The sequence below is a fragment of the Periplaneta americana genome, chromosome 7 (assembly GCF_040183065.1).
Source record: "Periplaneta americana isolate PAMFEO1 chromosome 7, P.americana_PAMFEO1_priV1, whole genome shotgun sequence".
Classification (NCBI taxonomy): Eukaryota; Metazoa; Arthropoda; class Insecta; order Blattodea; family Blattidae; genus Periplaneta; species Periplaneta americana.
Window position 1 is genome coordinate 173718455 of NC_091123.1, and position 21295 is coordinate 173739749.

The 21295-nt window shown below is 35.9% G+C and overlaps 1 protein-coding gene across 1 annotated transcript in view; it reads right to left on the bottom strand.

Annotated features, from left to right (window-relative positions):
* Window positions 1-3103: 3103 nt before the first annotated feature.
* Window positions 3104-21295, bottom strand: part of eIF3a (eukaryotic translation initiation factor 3 subunit a) — a 35107-nt gene continuing 16915 nt past the window's right edge. Inside the window, exons 11-19 of the mRNA XM_069831892.1 lie at window positions 17906-18115; window positions 16847-17017; window positions 16601-16765; window positions 16280-16515; window positions 11637-11965; window positions 11237-11550; window positions 9687-9754; window positions 5432-5619; window positions 3104-3494 (exon numbers count right to left, since the gene is read on the bottom strand). Coding sequence (XP_069687993.1) covers window positions 3421-3494; window positions 5432-5619; window positions 9687-9754; window positions 11237-11550; window positions 11637-11965; window positions 16280-16515; window positions 16601-16765; window positions 16847-17017; window positions 17906-18115 — 1755 coding nt within the window. The 3' untranslated portion in view covers window positions 3104-3420. The remainder of the gene's footprint in view (window positions 3495-5431; window positions 5620-9686; window positions 9755-11236; window positions 11551-11636; window positions 11966-16279; window positions 16516-16600; window positions 16766-16846; window positions 17018-17905; window positions 18116-21295) is intronic.

The window sequence follows — 21295 nt, forward strand, 5'->3', positions numbered from 1 at the left end:
ATATCGCACAGGTAACACATGTACAGTATTTAAGGGGGTATGTAACATCCTTTGATAGTAGGCCTCTACATTTAGTAAAATCCAAAGTGTAATTTCTACATATTCTGAATGAATGTTGTATGTATGTATGTATTTATTTACACTGCAAGTGGGCAAGCACTGGTGGCAGTGGTATATACAATATTAACAATACACAATAAAATGATAACCAATACACAATAAAATTTACAATACACAATACAATTTTACAACACATATACAATTTTACACACAATACAATAATAATACACAATACAATTTAACACAATAATAATAAAACATAAAATAAAATACCTAATTTAAAATAAAATACCTAATTCAAATAAAATACCTAATTCAAAATAAAATACCTCTGTTGTGCTGGAATTTAATAGAGTCATCAGCCAATACCTCTAGATTAATAAACAACTTTTTAGAATCCATAAAATACAGTATTTATTGTGGATGGTAATTATATTTTTCAATTGGTGCAATTTGTGCAGGGAAAATTGGTTTCTCCGATATTTTGTACGATTTCCAATATTTTAAAATGCTTTCTTCTCTGTTCTATTCACAATGTGCGTGTGAAGAAATTATTGCCCTTGTATAATCCATTACAATCCTATTTATTATACTCTTATATAAATCTAACTTCGGCAGTATGCAATTTTACCCAATTAACCAAATTATATTTTGATTATTAAGAAAAATCGTAATTTTATTAACTTGAATTGTCGCACCACCAGTAGAATATATATATATATATATATATATATATATATATATATATGCGCAATGCAATGCTTTTTCCTTTTAATTAAGAATTAATTTAATTTAGAAAATGTAGGAGACGTATTGTAAAATCATTGCGAACGGAAGTCATTTACATTTATTAAAGGTATAGGACTGTACCGTGGTGTGTTTCCTAATAAGGATAATTGATATGAGCTGCTGTTATGAAAATATGAACGACTCAGAATGTTATCGCATCTCGCTCTCGCAGCTTACACAAACAATATTGGCTCGCCTACTGGAAATGTCATCGAGGCCATCTGCCAAAATCGGTGCCTCCGACTATACCACGAAGTTCTAAAGGGGCAAAAAACAGTGCCCAATTACTTTTTGGTAGATAGCGTATATGTAAATAGATAACTGTGATCTCAATATTAATCATTATTAAAAGAAAAAAATATATAGGACCAGTTAAGATTCGAACTCAGGTTGCCTGGATAACAACTCAGCATCCAACCATATGGGCTATGCTGTTACACAGTATAATGCTTCCCTGTGAAGCACCTAACGGAAGTATGTCACAAACAATAGCCAATATTTTTAAAACTAGGAGTCATTGGCCAATCATACCAGGTATGACTTTAAACAGTACGCCTTGTACTTTCATCTCACACAATCTTATTCCATTCGGTGATATACAGAGAGTGTCCTCTCCTTGTTAGTGTATCAGTTCATTTATCTGAAGAAAACAGTGTGCTGAATAGCGACTGAAGGCAACAGACTTCCTTTCAATAGTTCTCTCCTGTCACCCTGCTGGAAGCTGGAGAAAAGAATATGATGCTTCTTGCGATCTCAAGTGACATTTTTCTGTGCAAAAAAGTGTGAAAATGTCCATTAAAACAATGTCTGAAAATTAAGTTCTAAAATTTGATGCACAAATATACAAATTAACAAACGTACCTTAACTTTCAGTATCTGGGATATCAGGAAAAGGATGCTCAATGCAATAAATACAAGGGGGATCCAGGAAATAACGACCGTTTGCGCATACCCACCGTGCAGCTGACTCCCCTTCCTCGTTTGAAGGTCAACTGGCTTCCTTAACATGTGTTCTCATAATGTTGTGAGTACTGGTTGCAACAAGTCGCCATTGTGCATTTTGTGTTACTTCAAAATGAACGACGTGATTGATAATCCCGCCGACTGTGAGGTGAGGAGTGTGATTCGATTTTTGAATGCCCGACATTTGAAACCTGCAGAAATTTACCGGCAATTGAAAGAAGTGTATGGTGATACTGTAATGAATGAAAGAAATGTGAGAAAATGGTGCGAAATGTTCAACAATGGGCGAACAAATGTCCACGATGAAACTCGACCCGGACGCCCATCACTCATCACAGAAGACCTGAAGACTAAAGTGAACAACAGAATCTTGCAAGACAGGCGCACATCACTCGACGAATTGTATATTGCCTTTCCTGACATTTCTCGTTCTTTGCTTGGTGAAATTGTGTCGCAACATCTTGGCTACCACAAAATCTGTGCACGATGGGTTCCACGGCAACTGAGTGACCAACACAAAACTCAGAGAATGGCCTTGGCATTGACATTCTTGATGCGATATCACACAGATGGAGACGCCTTTCTTGATCAAATTGTGACTGGTGATGAGACCTGGGTGTCTCACAACACCCCAGAGACCAAGTGCCAATCACGTCAGTGGCATCATCCCTCATCACCCAAGAAACCGAGAAAATTCAAACAGACTCTCTCAACACAAAAGGTCATGGCTACTGTCTTTTGGGACCGCAAAGGTGTTCTTTTGCTGGATTTCATGCCAAAAGGCACTACGATCAATGCAAATCGTTATTGTGAGAAAGGTGAGCCATCCAAAACAAGAGGCGAGGAATGCTTTCGTGAGTTGTGCTTCTTCACGACAACGCCCGCCAGCACACTGCTGCTTCAACTCGAGAATTGCTGGATCAATTTGGTTGGGAAATCTTTGATCATCCGCCCTATAGTCCAGACCTTGCTCCTAGCGATTTTCACCTTTTCACTAAGCTGAAAGACTTTCTGGGTGGTACGCATTTTGGAAGTGATGAAGAGTTGAAGAAGACAGTGAACACCTGGCTTAATGAACTGGCGGCAGAGGAGTATAACACGGGAATTCTAAAGCTAGTGAACAGATACGACAAATGTTTAAATGTAGGTGGTGATTATGTAGAGAAGTAAAGGAAGCTTCAGTTATGTAACAGACTTTGTTTTTTCAAATAAATATATTTTTTTTAATTATTACAACAAAACGGTCGTTATTTCCTGGATCTCCCTCGTATAATAAATGTACTTCATCTCATAATATCATGAACCTCATTTTTTATTGTTGTTAGCATTACAACATAATGGATTTGATACATTTTGAAAATGATGTAGCATAAGCTCTCAAGGAACTCCAAGATAACGAGAATTGTGAGCTTGTCTCCATCAGCCTTGTAACACACTCGTTTTCCAATTCAATTTCTAGTGAGAAGCAGGTTCACTTGCTCTTAACTGTTATACTTTTAAATTCCCAAACGAAGCTGTATTGTGCAATTACATAGCCTCTTCTATTACCTTCACCTGGTGGACTGTAAATAATTGTTTATGAAACAATAATTCGTTCTGGACACATTATTAGCGACGGCCCACTTTCTGCCAGTGACCATCTTCACCGGCATCCTCACCAGATGGCTGCTCCGATCCTCGGGCTGTAATAAAACAGTAGCAGATAAATTACAGCGATACATGGGGAAAAGAACTGGAAGAAGAGTCACTGAAAAATTAAGGTCAATTACAGGTATGGCTAAGTCACAGAAAAAATTCCAAGTCACACAGAGTTTGTGTGCACTCGATGTGGGTCTCTGGCCTTTCGTCAGCCCACGCGAGTTGTGTGGATATAAAGGGAAAAGTTGAGACGGTGGCGGGTGGAGTTCCCAGGTAGCTCAGTTGGCAGAGCACTGGTACGTTCAACCAGAGGTCCCGGGATTGATACCTGGCCCCGGAACAATTTTTCCCTTGAAATTATTCAAATCTGCTTTACAGGGAGCCTTACCTGAAGGACTAGATTTGCAGAAAAAATATCGTTTACAATGTATGTAACTTTCTTAAAGATCTTGCCGAAATTGCCACAACTGATTTTAGAAAATATTAAGATCCGGCTGCAAAAATGTGTAGCATTCCTAAACGAACTGTTTGTCCTTTTTAAATGATGTCCCGTATATAACAGATGATCTAGCTTCACCCTCCATAATGTCAAAATAAGCAATAAACTAAATTAGCTAAATAAAAATGGAAAAAATACAGTAGAACGAATTAAAAGAGAAATAACTCTGCACAATTAACACACTACTGCTTTCAATACGGCTATTTGTAAAAGACTGATGTTTTCCTTAAGGCTCGTCTCCACTAACAACAACATGTTAAATGTTAAATTGTTCACCATTAACATCCCAACATGTTGATTGAACATGTTAATGCTAATTTCATTTAACACTTTGTCCACACTGTTAAACATGTTAAACTTGACTTTCTTTGCGTAGTCCACCATAAACAGTCTATGAGATTTTAATATAGATAGTGTTTTATTTTCAAAACATGGAGAATGGACTCAGATGATATGACTTTTGTAATTGCCTCTATTGCTTGTTACAAGGCTTTGAAAAGGAAGAAAATGAGAATGTGGATGCGGCAATATCTTAGTAAAAGACACTGTGCAGGATACATTCTAAACGGGCTTAAAGTTGAATACAGTATCGATTTGGATTCAAAAACTTGCTGAGAATGTCAGAACATGATTTTAAAATAGTGCTGCAAAAATACTTCCTGTTACATCAAAGAAATACACAATTTAAGAGCAGCTATTTCATTTCAATTAAAAAAATTACAGCACGATTGACTACGACCATTACTGACGTCAACATAGCATTAACGTTTAGCGTACTATAAGAGTGCGAAAACTCTCTATTGTATTCTCGAGAACAGTTAAATAATAATTCCAGTTCTCTAAAACAGTCGGCCTTCTTAATTTTGCCCATGTATTCTTTTGCAGACACATCCCATAAACAAGGCCTTTCCATCAGTGCATTAATTTTATTCTAATGTATTTTCTTTCGTTCACTCCATTATTTCGAACTTACAGCCAACACCAAGGACCAATGATAGTAGGCCTATAAAAATGATCAAGATACGCGCCACAAAATCGGAACTTATAGTTGTTGCTATGGAAACTGTACGAACTTTGCCGATCTGTACAGAGCTGCACGAGCAAATGAATTGACTTGACATGTTTTCCATTTCTGCTGGAAAACACGCCAATATGTTAAAAGTGTTAAATTCAACATACTTAGTTAACATGTTAAGTCAATTGAGACTTGAAATGTCCATATACATGTTATATTTAACATGTTGTTAAATGTTTAATAGTGGAGATGTGCCTTTAAACGCATATAGCACCACCATTTGACACCGTGTGATCTACGCTGATTCAAGACATGCGTGGGCTGGGGTAGAGATAGCATTCCCAAGTGCAACGGCGCACGAAGTTTAAGAATCGTGGGCAAGTGGCAGAGAATATTGCATCTGACCTTCAGATGTATATTCTGGTGACACGGAGTATAACATCTGTGTATGGATGGGAGGTTATCACCTGGACCCAAGTTACGTTCTCCTCTTCCATGATCATCCATTCGTCTGCGGTCATCAACAAGACCACGTCGTGGTCCAGATGAATCAGTGCTTCGCCTTTCAGATGTTTCTTTGCGCCAATCTGAACCACCACCCATCCCACGATCATCTTTACGGGTCATTGGAGGTGCTGTCCTCCTCTCATCTCGCCTGTAATAAGGATACCATAAATAACAAAAATAGCAACATATTGTCTCTTTATCTACAAACCCAACTTTTCACTTTTCAGGATAAGATAACATCAGCTCTTCACGTTAATTGGTCTTGTGCCTTTCTTGCACAGAATTATTTATGCATACTTACCAAACATTGGTAGTCATGAAGGACTAAATAAGAATGATATAGTAGACACGATAACGAACCACTATCATGCCGACTAATCAGAAATCAGTGCAAAAGGTGACAACAATTTTTCATGTTCACTTAGAGTAGAGAGCTACAGAATAGGGCTTAGAACTGGTTTATTTTCGATCAGTCAGGGAGCATCCATTTAGGTCGAACATCTAACAATGTTCGGAGTACACAGAGTAACAATTGAAGAAAATTTAATTTGTCTTATTTAAAAAAAAACATTTACTTGAAGTAGACAAATAGACTTACAACAGATTGGACATTTTAATACATTTAGTTTTTTTTTTATTATTTTGAACTTGCAGTAATTTCATAATTAATACACAAATGAACGACATAGATAATGTCAAAGAAATAAGCATAATGTATACTGTGAAATATATGCAACAAACGAAAAAATATAATTACAATTAATTCCAAAGGAAAAGACCAAATAACTGCATACTTCAAATTCAAAATTTATACCTCAAAAATAGTTGCATAACGATATCTAGGCAGATGTATTATCATTTAATTAAGAAGTCATTGACAAGATATGTTATTAAAATATTAACTTCTTCAAAATCACTACGTGAAATGGTGACTTATTTAGTATTCAGATTTTAAGTGTTAAATAATTAAATATATTGTATAACGGAAAATGCGAGAATTACCACTTGATGATATCACTATTTTCATAAATAATTTAACAAGTTATGTTTGAAAGAATTCTGGGTAATTTATTTAGATGAAAGGTAGTGTGAACCTGCGATGGAGTAGAAAGTGGGGTAATGGTTTATATGATTGTGCACTGAAAGTTCCATTTCATAGAAATAAAAGAATCGTAGCTTTACATAATGTTGATCAGGAAAGATGGCTACTAAATTGCTTGCACCTGGCTGCAAAGATTATTGATGATGCACAAGCTGGTTGGTATGATGATAAGACTATTGTGTTTTTTCAAGTTGATTTGTGTATTACTCTTATTAGTCCAGAAAATAAAGTTTGTCTTTCATTCTAAATAATGCTAGCTATAAGTCCAGGTATTTTTTTAATTCCTCTCTAAAATAAATAAATAAAACACACAATTCAAATTTCATTGCCAAAATTTAACGTACGAGGAAAGATCGAAAAGTAACACACAACAATTTTTTTTGGCAACATATTTAATAGGTAAGCAAACTAAAATAATGCACAAGAAGTCTCTCAACATAGTTCTCCTATCATGACACCAGATTCAGTAAAGCTCGATCATAAAACTCCGTTTCTGAGCCTATAGCCACCTGCACATGACTGACTTCACTTCTTCATCCGAACCGAAGCGTTGGGCTCCTAGGAATTTCTTCACTGGTCCAAAGAGGTAAAAGTCAGATGGTGCAAAGTCTGGACTGTAGGGTGGGTGATTGCCGCCTCAATGCCTCTGACATTGGTTGGTGTTGCAGTGGTCAATGGGCGGCCAGAACATGCTTTGTCAGCCCTCTTTGAAGAACCTGCAGCACCTGGAGATGCTGCTATGGTCCAGACAATCATCACCATACACCTCCAATATTTCCCTGTGGATTTCACTCGGACTTTTTCGTCTTGCCCGCAAAAAACAGACTACACCTTCATAAGTAGACGATGCTAGCAAATGAGCCATCTTTACTCAGGAATCACCACTTGTTCTACCAGGATAACACCTGATTGCTGTCTGTAGCACAAGATTCAAACTATCTGCCAACTTTGAACATCCTAATCAAAATAGTATTCTGTAAAAAAATTGTTGTGCGTTATTTTCCGATCCTCCTGAGTGTAACTAGCCAATTAATTAATTTTTTTTTATTTTATTGGGTTATTTTACGACGCTGTATCAACATCTAGGTTATTTAGCGTCTGAATGATATGAAGGTGATAATGCCGGTGAAATGAGTCCGGGGTCCAGCACCGAAAGTTACCCAACATTTACTCGTATTGGGTTGAGGGAAAACCCTGGAAAAAAACCTCAACCAGGTAACTTGCCCCGACCGGGATTCGAACCCGGGCCACCTGGTTTCGCAGCCAGACGCGCTGACCGTTACTCCACAGGTGTGGACGCAATTAATTAAACCAATTACCATTTGTGTATTCTACTTTATTACAGAGAGAGAGAGAGAAGCATGAATTTTTTATGTGAAGCAAGGGAAAGAGTGCAATTTTCTAGAACAGTATACTGCATAGAGGGCAGCAGCTGTGATTACATCACATATCATATGAATAGAATTACATGTCTCCACCTAAAGGTACAGTCACACGTCGCTACTTTTGCTGCACAACTTTTGTACTGCAGCTGCAAAAGTTGCGTGTCGTGTTAACACGTAAGCCAAAAGTAGAGCGCTGCATGCTACTTTTCGTGCTGCGCAACCCAAGTGCTGCAAAAGTTGCAACTGGAGGTTGCGAGTCTGTTCACACACAAGGCGCTACTTTTGCAGCCGCAGTCATGCTGCATGTTTCCATCTCCGTGTTGACTTTTCAATATACATTTTGTGGTTATGTTTGCATTATTAAGACTCATGCGAAAGCTTACTTATCTATTATTTGCTTTTCTATACTAACTAGTATTCAGAAATTGGCATTATTTTTACTATAAAGCTTTTAAAAACGCCTATATACTTAAATGATAACCAACAGCATATTCACGTAATCAATGTTGGCAACCCTCCTGTTTGAAACCACGATACAGAAAAAAAAAAAAAAAAAAGAATTATATCGTCAGCAAATATGCTTATACTGTGTTGTGTATTTAAAACTGTTACAAATAATTTATTTTCATCACATCTAACATTAAAATACATCCAAACAATAAAAGTATCATTGGCACATTTGGGTGGTAACACTGGTTGCAACCGCAGCAAAAGTTTCAACAAAACCGATATCAAAAATGCTGCGGCTGCAACCCTGAGAACCCTGTTCACACGTCGCTACTTTTAAGTTGCGCGCAGCATGAAAAAGTAGCGGGCAGCAGGTTCGGCAGCCGCTACTTTTCGGGTTGCACCATTGTTCACACGTCGCAGTACAAGAGTTGCGCAGTTTTTTGTACTGCAGCGCTGCAAAAGTAGCGATGTGTGACCGTACCTTAACTCTTCTCCTCTTGGTGTCAATAGTTGTTTCATCACCAAGACGTGACAACTCCTCATTCAGCCGCACATTATATGTGAAACAATATCTGTATCAAAGCTGTGTCAGTCTGATACAAGGAAATGTGGCTGTTATAAGTTGCTAAGCAAATCTAATGTGACCTAATTTACACCGAATTAAACCAACCCAAATCTTGCACTGAATACTTCTATTATAACAGTTTTTTTTTATTTATACATGAATTTTCATTACAATTTTTCAATTTTGTGATACCGTACTAGATGTTATGATGTTAGAATCTGTAATAATTTCACTCATTCTGCATGCTACAGTAATGTGTAATTATTACCCACAAGGAACACTAAAAAAAAAATCAACCAATATGAAGAAAATGTTAGCAGAAACATGGAGTGTTAATTAAATTTCGCACTTTTCCAAGCTCCTATTCTATTCTGAGTAAAAGTGACTTTTCTTTTATTAGTTTCTGGACAATATACCTGGCTACAAAAAAAAAAAAAAGTACTTAAGATATTTTCAAAAATTGGACATTTCTCACCCCAAATGTATGTAATATTAATAATAAATTATCTATCTTTTATCTAAAAAAAAAATCTATCTCATGTTTTTTAAGAACAATCAGATTGTATGTACTGTAAGCAGCAAACATTCAGTTAAGAACATTAAGCAACATATTATTTCGGGTAGACTTCAAAGATGAAGTTTCAAACTCTTGATTATTTTCATTATATTTCAACTTCTGAATAAATATCAAAAGAAATACTAAATGTTATCACCTCATTGAACTTCTGCGATCTTCATCTCCGTCCTGTTCTGCTGCCTTAGTTCTCCAACTGCCTCCAGCCTGAAATACAACAGCTTGCTATGGTTAACAATTATTATACAGGTACATAAAACAGTAGAATTATCATCCATAAATTATAAACGAAATTGAAGCTAACTATCTAATCCCTCGAATTTTTTGCTTTTCTTTACTAGAACACAATGATTAAATCCTTTCCCTCATACTTGATGCAATTTAGCCATTCCATTACAATTTTAATAGGCGCTGTGTCTTCCAATAAGTTAGCTTTTATTCATTTACTTTTTATTCTGTATACTTCCATCATTAACTTATCAAATTTTTTAGGTTGTTATTTAACGACGCTGTATCAACTACTTGGTTATTTAGCGTCGATAGGATTGGTGATAGTGAGATGAGGCAGAGGATTAGCCAAGATTACCTGACATTCACCTTGCAGTTGGGGAAAACCTCGGAAAAAACCCAACCAGTTTATCAGCCCAAGTGGGAATCGAACCCATGCCTGAGCACAACTCAGGATCGGCATTTCGCGAGCTTGGTTTGACAAGGTTCTAACTGAAAAAATCGGTGAAATTGAGATTGTGTACTCATAACCTTTCATTCAATCAGATCTTTATAGGAAACTTATTTTTATTGTTATCTGTTAACAAACAAAGAAATTAGTACTGTGCCATAGTTCTATGTTTTTAAAGTGCACTTGTTTGTGATAATAATAGTGATGTTTGTTAACTTCACCATGGTTTGTGTAATAGAGCCACTCTAATTTAACTAAATTTTATTTTAGAGTTTATGGTTGTCTAATACAAATCTGAACTTCTTGCATTTTCCTATGGGCACTCCAATAAAATTGTGTATTATACAATAAACAGATCTGAAACCCCGGGAAATATGTCAATGAATCAGCTTCATTCCACTTCCTTGCCTACAACCATTTCCTCCCCTGAACTTGTCCTTGTCCCAAACCACCTCTCCTCCCCGATCCTGATCACAAACTGAGATGCTACCTCATGAAAGTCTGTGGTTGCCGATTTGCTAAATCTTCTGCCTTTCATGTCACTTATGACTCTGTGGTGTGTGCATCTGTACGTAATATCAATAAAATACATGATAATTAGCGATAAAACAATTAATTTTATTTTAAGAATTGTTGATAATAACTTTGAAGATTTGAAGTTATGAAATGTGGCAACACTTATTCATTTGCTGTCCTCGTCATTTCCCTTATTGAGAGCTTTAGACCTCTTTGATGAGCTGAGGTGTGGTGTGAGGTAGTTTTGCAAAGGACAGGGAGTGACACTACCACTAAGCTATTATGGGTCAGGGTTTCAGATCCATTTGTCGTATAGTAGGTGATGGATTTGTGAGGTTTACAAAGTATTCTAATCGGACCTCCAGGATAACACTAGGCATAAAGTTCTTCAATGAAGTTAATATACTTAGCAATATTGAAACTGCTCATATTTCAGGCAATATCTCATCATGCAAATATAACACTTAATCTCATTCTAATTAAAATAAACTCACGTTGCTGGATCCTCGATCACGTTCGCGATCAAATGCACGATCCCTGTCATAGCCACCTCGGTCTCTGTCTCTGTCCCTGTCCCTTTCGTAACGGTCAAATCCCCTCTCTCTGTCATATCCTCCTCGTTCCCTCTCTCTCTCAAAACCTCCTCGTTCCCTCGAGTTCCGCATATCTCTGTCCTTCATCTCTCTTTCTCTTGGCTCTCCCCTGCTATCTCTCTCACGATCATTCTTCTCTTTGGAGTCACGGTCTGCATCGCCACCTCTTCTCCATGTGTCAGACGACTTGCTATCTGACTCACGTAACCGGGATACTGAAAAAGAATGGTAACACAATATTTTTCAAACGAATTACATGAATGAAGAGACCAAATCACTAGCACACTCCTGAGGACTTTACCGGGTGGTCTCCATGGCTCTTGTTTAGGGCGAGGTGTCTCCTCACGACTCACAGGAGGTGGAGCTTGTGTAGGTGTAGATCCCTTGCTACGCCAATCCATAGGTCGATCATTATTACGTGGGCTATCTGTTGTATCTCTATTATTCACATCACGCTCAGAACGTAGCTGAGTTGGTGGAAGCGGAACGCTTCCCCCTCCCCCTACATTGCGTCGCCAGTTACCAACCGATGCTCGCTCCCTTTCTTCCTCCAGTCTATTCTTCTCCTCGACCTCCTGTTCTCGTTTTTTAGCCTTTTCTGCCTGGAGGTCCAACATTTCCTTCCGCTTTCTAAAAATAAATTTGAGCAACGTTAACTGGAATCATTAAGACTCTATGCATCTACTGTAATACTAATATTACGAGAAATTTCAAATAATCAGAACTTTAATATCGCACATTCTGATAGAATTAGTTCTAACTCCCCTTGTTAAATGTAGGTAAGTCCACAAAAGAATTAGGTTTACAACTTACCCTGATTCAGTAGCAGTGCTGGTTATTTGAAAAAAAAATAATGTGTTTAGAATCCATAAACAACTAATATTTTTAATACTATTATCATTTTTCATGTTTAAAAAAGATTTTCGTAAACAGAAAAATAATATTACATCTAATTAAAATGAAGAGTATTTATGTGAATTTGTACAAAATTAACAACATATCGCACATCGGATACAAGACTGGCACAACTCAAAAAAATTGAAAATTGAGTTAGTATCATAACTGGATAGCTATAACAATGTTCTACCAACTATAAGACTGACACATCTCTAAGTCAACTGTTTCACGACAGATGGGGCAAAATTCAGTGTTTTACTGAAGTAAAAATTATTTATATTAGCTACAAAACAGACACAACTCGAGTTGTATCAAATTATTCAAGTTTGAGTTGTGCCAATCTTGTATCTGATGTGCGATATATCCATTTAAATTGTTCAATTTATAAATTAGATTAGATATCTTTCTTTTTTTTTTTTTGATTATAAAGAATGCATTTTGCATCCAATCCAGAAAATTAAATTTCATCTCGTATGAGTCCATGGTAAAGGATTTCATTTATGTATGCCTTCTGAGTAACAGTTTAGCAGTCTTACTAATAAACCGTGTATAGTTTTTATACAAGACTTATGCAGAGTTAAGACAGAAAACATTACTAATAAACCGTGAATAAGCTACGGACGTATAAACAGGCTGTAACTATACAATGAGAATTGCTTTGTAGTAGTTATATACACGAAACCCCTTGTTTAAGCGTTGTATATAGCGAAAAAATGGCCGCCCCTCTAACAGCTGTTCGTATCGACTGTCATTTTATGATGGTGATTACCTTGTAACCACAGAAGACCAAACCAAAGAGCATAGAATTATTAGAATAATATTGCTGTAGCTTGTACTCTGACCAAAATGTAGTGTGGTAATCGATTAGAGCCAGTTGTACTATCGATATTTAACACGCCACACTAGAGCGCTCTACCGGATGCAATAGAGAACCTCAGATATTCTATTACCTTTCGTAACGAAGTAATGACGAAACTATGACGTAGCTGTGTAACAGTCATACTGTTATACACGACGAATGTAGTGATTATTAGTAAGGAATTTACACACGGCGTATAACGAGCTACTCATTGTATAAGTATAAGACAGTTAAACATCTGTATATAGAGTTTTTATTAATAAGACCGTAGGAAAATAAGCTACATATAGGAAATATTGTATCACCTGCAAAACAAGAGAACTGAAGTGCTGTGACATACATGAAATGGTCATCTTAGTAACACAGACTCTTAAAATAAATACACTAAAGTCTAAAGAAGAAAGCGAGATGACACAAAGAGAAACAGCACTGATTAAAGTAATATGTCTCTGTCAGAAAGAGACTAAATTTGAAAGAATTCTCAATAATTTAATTCATGTTCAAGAACAAGGAGCATTTTCATAATACAGTATTTTTATAATTTGAGTTTTAAGTTCTAGAAAAAGGATAGAAGGTGAAAGTTTACTTAAGTACCAACTGGAATCTCAGTGTATATTATCTTCAAGCGGGTCAGATATCCGCAATAATCATCACAGATCCAGCCAGGAGCATAATATTGCTGTAATTGGGGCGTAGAGGTGAAACTAAAGAGCACGAGAAAGCTCGAAAAATTCATATATTTACAATATTTGCACAACATTACTGTTATACCGTATTTATTCGCGTATTTTTGGCACGTTTTTGGGGGAAAAAAAATTAGTTCCGATGTAGAGGTGCGTAAATTACGTGAGGAAAAAAATGATATGACATTATGAAGAACAGCATTTTATTTCGAAGAACTATACACACTGCACTGGTATGATTAAAGGCCGGTTCACAATAAACCGGGAACTGAAATGACAACGAGAACGGAAATAATGTTAAAATATGTGTATTTAAATGTGAGCATTCACAATAGTTAATTGTGAATGCTCATATTTAAATACATTTATTTTAACAATATTTCCGTTCTCGTTGCCGTTTTCATTCCCCGTTTATTGTGAACCAGCCTTAAGAATGACAAACCCCAAAGCAGATGCGAGAAAATCGCAATGTTTCTGAACAAATAAGAAAACATCAGTGCTAGGTTCTACCGTAATTTCTTTAAACCCATTTTAGAACAACTGCCGGTAAATCTTACCTCAGAGGCTGCCGTGTATCTTTTTCCGAAGGAAGACCATTCCAAAAAAGGTCAAGTTTCTTGCTGGCGTACATGTGGTAGCCCAGGAAAAAGGGTGGATGAACTGAGAGTTGATGTTGGATTGGGTTGAAAATGTGCGGAAAGAACGACGTGGTGGAATGCTTCGCAAAACATACTTCCTGGTACTGGACTGACCAGTTAAAATGAAAGTAAAAAAAAAAAAAATTGTAAATAGGAATTTAAACATTTGGGTGCAATTTTTTTTTAATAGGTTATTTCACGATGCTTTATCAACATCTTAGGTTATTTAGCTTCTGAATGAGGTGAAGATGATAATGCCAGTGAAATGAGTCTGGGGTTCAGCACCAAAAGTTAGCCAGCATTTGCTCATATTGGGTTGAGAGAAAACCCTGGACAAAATCTCAATCAGAAAACTTTCCCTAACCGGGAATCGAATTCGGGCCACCTAGTTTTGTGGCGAGACGCACTAACCGTTACTCTACAGATGTGGACAGTGCGAAAATTACACGAGTAAATACGGTATTAATTGCAAAACAAGTCTTTCTCTGCAAGTATATGTTAGATATATGAACCTGAGAGTGACAAGTTACGTGATACTTCGCAACGTTTCCAGTTATGAAATTTAATGCAGATTAAATATAAAATACCACTGCACCTTGGATGAAGGACATACATTCCCTCTTCATCACTATTTGAATCAGAATTATCAATTTCAATTGTTTCCCACAGTTTTTTTTCCCACAAAATAAAATCCTAAAATGGAATTATTAGTTAAAATATACTCATGGAAATAACCCTAATAATATTAGTAAATTTTATTAACTCTGCTGCTTATGAAACACTTTACTAATATTATGAGTGTTTACAGTAATAACTAATATTAATTAATAATTTTATGAAACAACACTAATAATGTTAATTAATATTACTACCTACTTAATATTATAATATTAATTTATTATAAGAGTTTTTAAGCTTACACGGTGCCTATGATTGGATTTAGGTTTTTGGATAATCCATCATATCCTGAAACTTGACATTTCCAACGTTTCGGAACTACATACCTACATTTCAACATCGGGGTAAGACCAAAGTAGGCAACCTCTCTGGTCTTATCCTGATGGAACCTCCGAAATGTTGAAAATGTCAAGTTCCAGGATCTTTGGATTACTCAAAAGCCTAATTCCAATTAATTTATTAGTTTTATGCTCGACCATGCCGAAATGTAGTAATTATACACCTGGTAGCAGACCTTTGATGCATGTCATTAAAGTACACCTACTCATTAAAGGTCAGGTCTTTCAGCCAATGACGACTCTGGTTACAACTGTTCAGCCAATGACAGGTCAGCTTTCTACCGTTATAAAACCGCAAGTATCGATTATTCTCGGATATGCAATCGAAAGAGAATTAGCGAAAAGTCACGGAGGCTGGAAATCCAATACTGTCGCAGAAGGTTATGTTCTGTTACTATAATAATTAGCGTTAATTGTAAATAATATTCAAATAAATTCAATTTGTCATCTCGTTTTTCAATGTCTAATTTAATTTCAATGTTATCTCTGTAGGTTCTTATGGCCTAGCAAGGTCAATGTGGACATCTGTTCCTCAGAAAAAATCAATACTTTCGCGTCTGCGCACATCTCACAACATACGGGACATTGCTAAAAAATTAACAATATCAAGTTAGAAATATGGTCGAGCATAAAAAGTCATATGAAACTCGCCTATAATGGTAATTAAGAAGCTCGTATGAAAATTATGAAACTCGCTTGCGCTCGTTTCATAAATATCCATACTCACTTCTTAATTACCTTCATTATAGGCTCGTTGCATAATGTACTATTATGAAACACACCCCTGTAGCCATGGTAACAAAAGATGCAAGCAATGGACGATCAACTGCACATTATACCCAAGTGTGTACCTGTACTGTTCTTCCTCCAATTCTTTCTGTTGTCTTTTCCTTTGTTCCTCCTCTTCCTGCTTTCTGCGTGCTTCTTCCTTCTGCAATCGTAATTCCTCCTCCCTCTTTCGTTCTTCTTCTTCTTCCCGCTCTTTCAACCACTTGGCTCTCCTCTCCTCTTTGCGACGAATCTTCCTCTCAGCCAGGCGCTTTTTCCGCTCCTCATCTAGCATTTTCTCAAATTCCTTCAGTTTCTCCTATGCTCAGAGAATATCTCAGTGTTAAGTACTGATCAAGTACCGGTAACAGCACAGTTACAATGGTGCATAAGTTCTTACTTACAAGGTACACAGTTCTACGCTCTGACTTCAGTTTTTCTAGGAATACATCCTTATCTGTCTTCATGCGGGCAAGGCGCTCACGATGCTGCACAGCAACCTCCCTCTCTGCTACCGCCTCCTGGATTCGTTCTGCTTCCAGTTGTTCCCAAAACTTGCGATCTTGCACCTAGGAAGTACAGTAACGTTACCATAAACCATTGCACCTCTTGCACAATATTAATGTAGCCTAATCAGTTTCCATCCATACCTGCTTCTCTTCAAATGCCTGCTGAAGAAGTGGTATTTCCTCCAGGCGTTTAGCGCGTTCAAAATAGTCCACCTTCTTCTCTTGCGACTTCAGTTTCTGTAATAACTCACGTCGTTCTTTCTGCAACTCCTCAGCCTCTCTTGCTGCAATCTGTTCAGCATCTTTGATATCCTAAAATAAACCCAAGTATCTGATAATATACATATAAATTTATTTAAATTTAAATATACAGAATAAAGAATATAATTACAAACAAGAGAAATAGAAATAAAATAATACAATCAATATAAAAAAGGAGATACAGTAGTATTAACAAAATTTGAGACCGAATGAGCAGCGCTCGTGTTCGGTCGCAGTTCAGATATAATATTAATAGGCCTATAAGAGAATATAAAATAAAATAAAATGGGAAATAGAATTAAAATTATAGTTACAGAAATTATATAATACAATATTAATATAAGAGAATATAGAAAATAAATAAATAAAATGAAATAGGAACTAAAATTTAAATTTCAGCGGCAATGGAATTATATAATATAATATTAACACTAGAGAAGAATAATATCACACGTGAAAAGTACGCCAATTTATATATACTGTATATACTGTATATATATTTCAAAATTATAGAATACAAATATAATATAGGTTGATTAATTCATACACATAGGCTATAAATTTATTTAATCAAATTGAAGATATTAACACGTTACTAATTTTCTTCTTATATGTTAGTGGGTTACATGTTAGAAGTTCTGGGTGTAATTTAGCTAAACCAAATAAACCTCAATTTCCATTTCACACTTTTTTTCTGTGGTGTCTCTACAATCATTACTTAATCCAAATATAAATCAAAAAGATACTTCACTCACACAATAACTAGTTCTTTATTGGTCTATATTGTAACATAACGTTCCTGTGATTTCTTTTTTCCCCCCTTTCTGCTCAATTTATGAACTTTTCTTTGTGTTAAGTCATGAATGAGGAAGCAAGAAGCTAATAGAAATATAAGTATGGTAAAGCAATATAAAGATGGCTGGTACTTGTATTACTTACATCCTCATTTAATTTCTTCAGTATTTTCTGCCCATGTGAAGTCTGTGAAATCTGCTGCATCTTTTCTTTCAGATGTCTATCCTTTATCTGTTGAATCTCATTTTCCTGCCGTTTACGTTCACGTTCTTCTCGTTCCAACTCAAGACGTTTTTGTTCTTGCAGTTGCTGGAGGCGTACCTGTTCTTCTTGACGTCTAGCCTCTTCCTCTTCCTTAAAAAAAAAAAATTAATTTGCTTGGATAAAGAAATTTTCAAATTATCGAACAAATATTGCAAGCACAAAGTGTATTTGTATATAAAATTCATAACGGAAAAATATAGGTACCGACTATTCCACATTAATTTTCATGTAGATGCCTCATCATTTGTGGAAGAAGATGTAATAAACGAAGAAAATATCTTTTGATTACACTTTTAAGTCCATAGGATCACTTAGGCCCAATTGTATAAAACTCCCTGACTAAAGATCACTTTGATCGAAGATCGAAAAGTAAACCGAGTTCAGACACTTCTTCTATTGTATAAAACTTTTCTGTGATCAAATTACCTTGGTTCAAATGCAATCTAAGTTCACGTGAAAAGGATTTGGCAACATCGCATAAACAGGTGAAATACGTGATGCGCGGACCATGTTATACAGGTTTGTTCAGTGTTGCCAATCTACTAACTCTTTTTCAACAACAATTTCTTTTAACTTTTATATTGCTTAAATAGGGATTTAGTGACCTTTTTAGCACCCCATAGTGACAAAATTTAATCTTTCTTTGTTGATAATGAGAAATCCAGCGACTTTACAACTACTTTTTGGCGACTTTCTGTATTACACTCTGTTGGAGACACTGGTTTTTTTTGTGCAATGTAAATAATGGCGGACAATAAGAAGAAGGTTGACTGTTCTCCAAGTTGTTATCATGTTATGGTGTTTGATACTGCTAAACATAATAAAGCTTTATAAAACGGCAATTTTCGTTTAGTAATACAGTTAATTGAACATTTATGAATGTACCCATCATATCCATTAATAATTAATGGTTGTTATAAACATAATATAATTATAGGTTATGTTATTTGATACTGCTGAACACGATAGAACCTTATAAAATATAAGAATGTTTGTGTATTAAAGCAAGAAATTGAAAGAAATATATATAAATGTACCTAACATATCTATTGATATTAATAATAATGGCTATTTTATTTGCACAATCTGTCACTCGTATATTTCAAACAGAAAAGAAATAACTGAACTTGGATCATCTAACTTAATTGGAGAAATTTCTTCAGTCAAAGTTGACTTTAGTTTGAGACAAATTAATCTCAGATTAGACTTTATACAACACAAAATTCCAAGTTCAGCTGAAACAAGGATCAATTTAACCTCTGATCTAAGATTAAATGGTTTATACAATCGGGCCTTAAAGGGATACTTGCAGAGGGTTTTGGTAGAATGTCCAGTTCCCTCCTAACACTTATATCTGACTGAATCAAACTTGAACTTAAAGCCAACACAAACACACACGCCATACATACCAAGGAACAATTCCTAATCAAGAAAAAATCCTTGACAGAGTCAGAAATCAAACTAGAGACTTCCTAGTTAGAAGTCAGCATTACTAACCAATAGACTAAGCGTACGAACACTTGGCGCCTAGCTTTAAAGCTAGCAGACTCCGTTATCAGTGTTATGAAAGACAAGGAAGCTTGGTGTGCACAAATTGGAGCTTTAATCTCTCAGCTGACTCACAGCTGATTAGGTCATTTCCTTGGAATCTCTGTGTAGACTTGATATCACAAGGGATTCAAGTAGTGAGAACGAATTTGATTTATTAGACAGTGCAGAATCAAAGTGGTTATTATTACAAGAATTATTTTCTCGAGAGTGTTCCCTTCACCCTATAAATAATGAGAGGGTTGCGTTTGGTGAATATTATCTTTTTAAATATCTGCAGAACTTTCCAGAAAAATTAATTAGCTACCAGAGAGTGGAAATCGAAACTTTCGATTATCTTCTCTATTTAACCAAAGATTTCATACAGAAGGCTTGGAAAAATTTCCAGGGAATCCTATTTTGCAGGAAGAACGGCTTATACTCACACTGACGTAAACTGTACAATTCTTACAAAATAGTGCCTAGTGACCATTCTCAATAATTTGATTTATATTAGTTATTATTTATTTGTTTATTTTTTTATTTTTCGTGGTATTAAGCCACATACAGAAGAAAGTGATTAAACTCTTGAAATGAGATCGAAGACTCCAAATCAGGCCTATTGCTGAACGACAATGTCCATTCATCCGAATTCATTAGTAGTTTGTAATTAAAAAATTAATTAAATTCTACCTCCAGTTTTGAATCTATACGAAAAGTTAATGTCATGGCAGGTCTTTCGAACACACGAGCAATAAGTTTTTCTACATCCATCGTGTGCAGTGTTTTAAAACTTTACAACCACTGACACAGGATTCCCGCCACGAGTGAAGCAAGCGGTATGCTCAAGGCGGAGCTTGACAGGCCGCTGGCTGATAGTCGGAGTAACCAAGAATGATATTTCCCGCTCCGTTTAACATTATCACGTTGTAGCATCTATGATATTCAAACATTCGCGCTGCAATTTTTTGTATTGATAGGTCAATGTCCAAGGGAAGCATAGAAAACAATTCGAAGTCAAAATATTGTTTTTAAAAGTGAGAAAAAAAATACTAACTTTGAAGTGATCTGTTCACAGAAAAAAATTTACGGTAAGCAGTAAACTTTTTTGTTTTTCATGTTAGACGGGGGGTCAAAGTGAGAAAAATGTTGAGTAAGAATGGAAATTCTTTACTGGTTACCGAGTTACGGCCAATTAACGTCAAAACTAAACCACACGCACGTAGTTTAAAATAGAATACAAATTTGTGTAAATTAAAAAGCACGAATTACACAAATAATTGATAAAAGTCGTCTCTACTAATTACACAAGCCATCATTGGCATCTGGTCCACAGACCACCTCTCCAATGCCTCTCTGCTCCACGCCGAGACTTGCGCTGCAAGCTTGAAAGAATGACTGAAACCATTCTTGGAGTTACAGCGTGCTGGAAAGCTAGCAGTAAAGAGACCATCCATGAGTCAACGTGTGCGGTGTCATATGATTCTAGTGATTCATTTCCCCCACTACCGCTACCAGCTACTCTACCAACTAGTCTACCATTGTCAATGTGTTCATACCCTAAGAAGCTTTTCTTAAACTACTCAATACTTAATGTTAATTTCTAAATATCTCAATCTAATGGGACTTCAAATTGACATTCTCCAAATTAAGTAATCCCTTCTTAGCAACAAATATTAAGAAAACTAATCAATTATAACACAAATTATAACAGCATTCAAAATATATTACCATACTTCCATT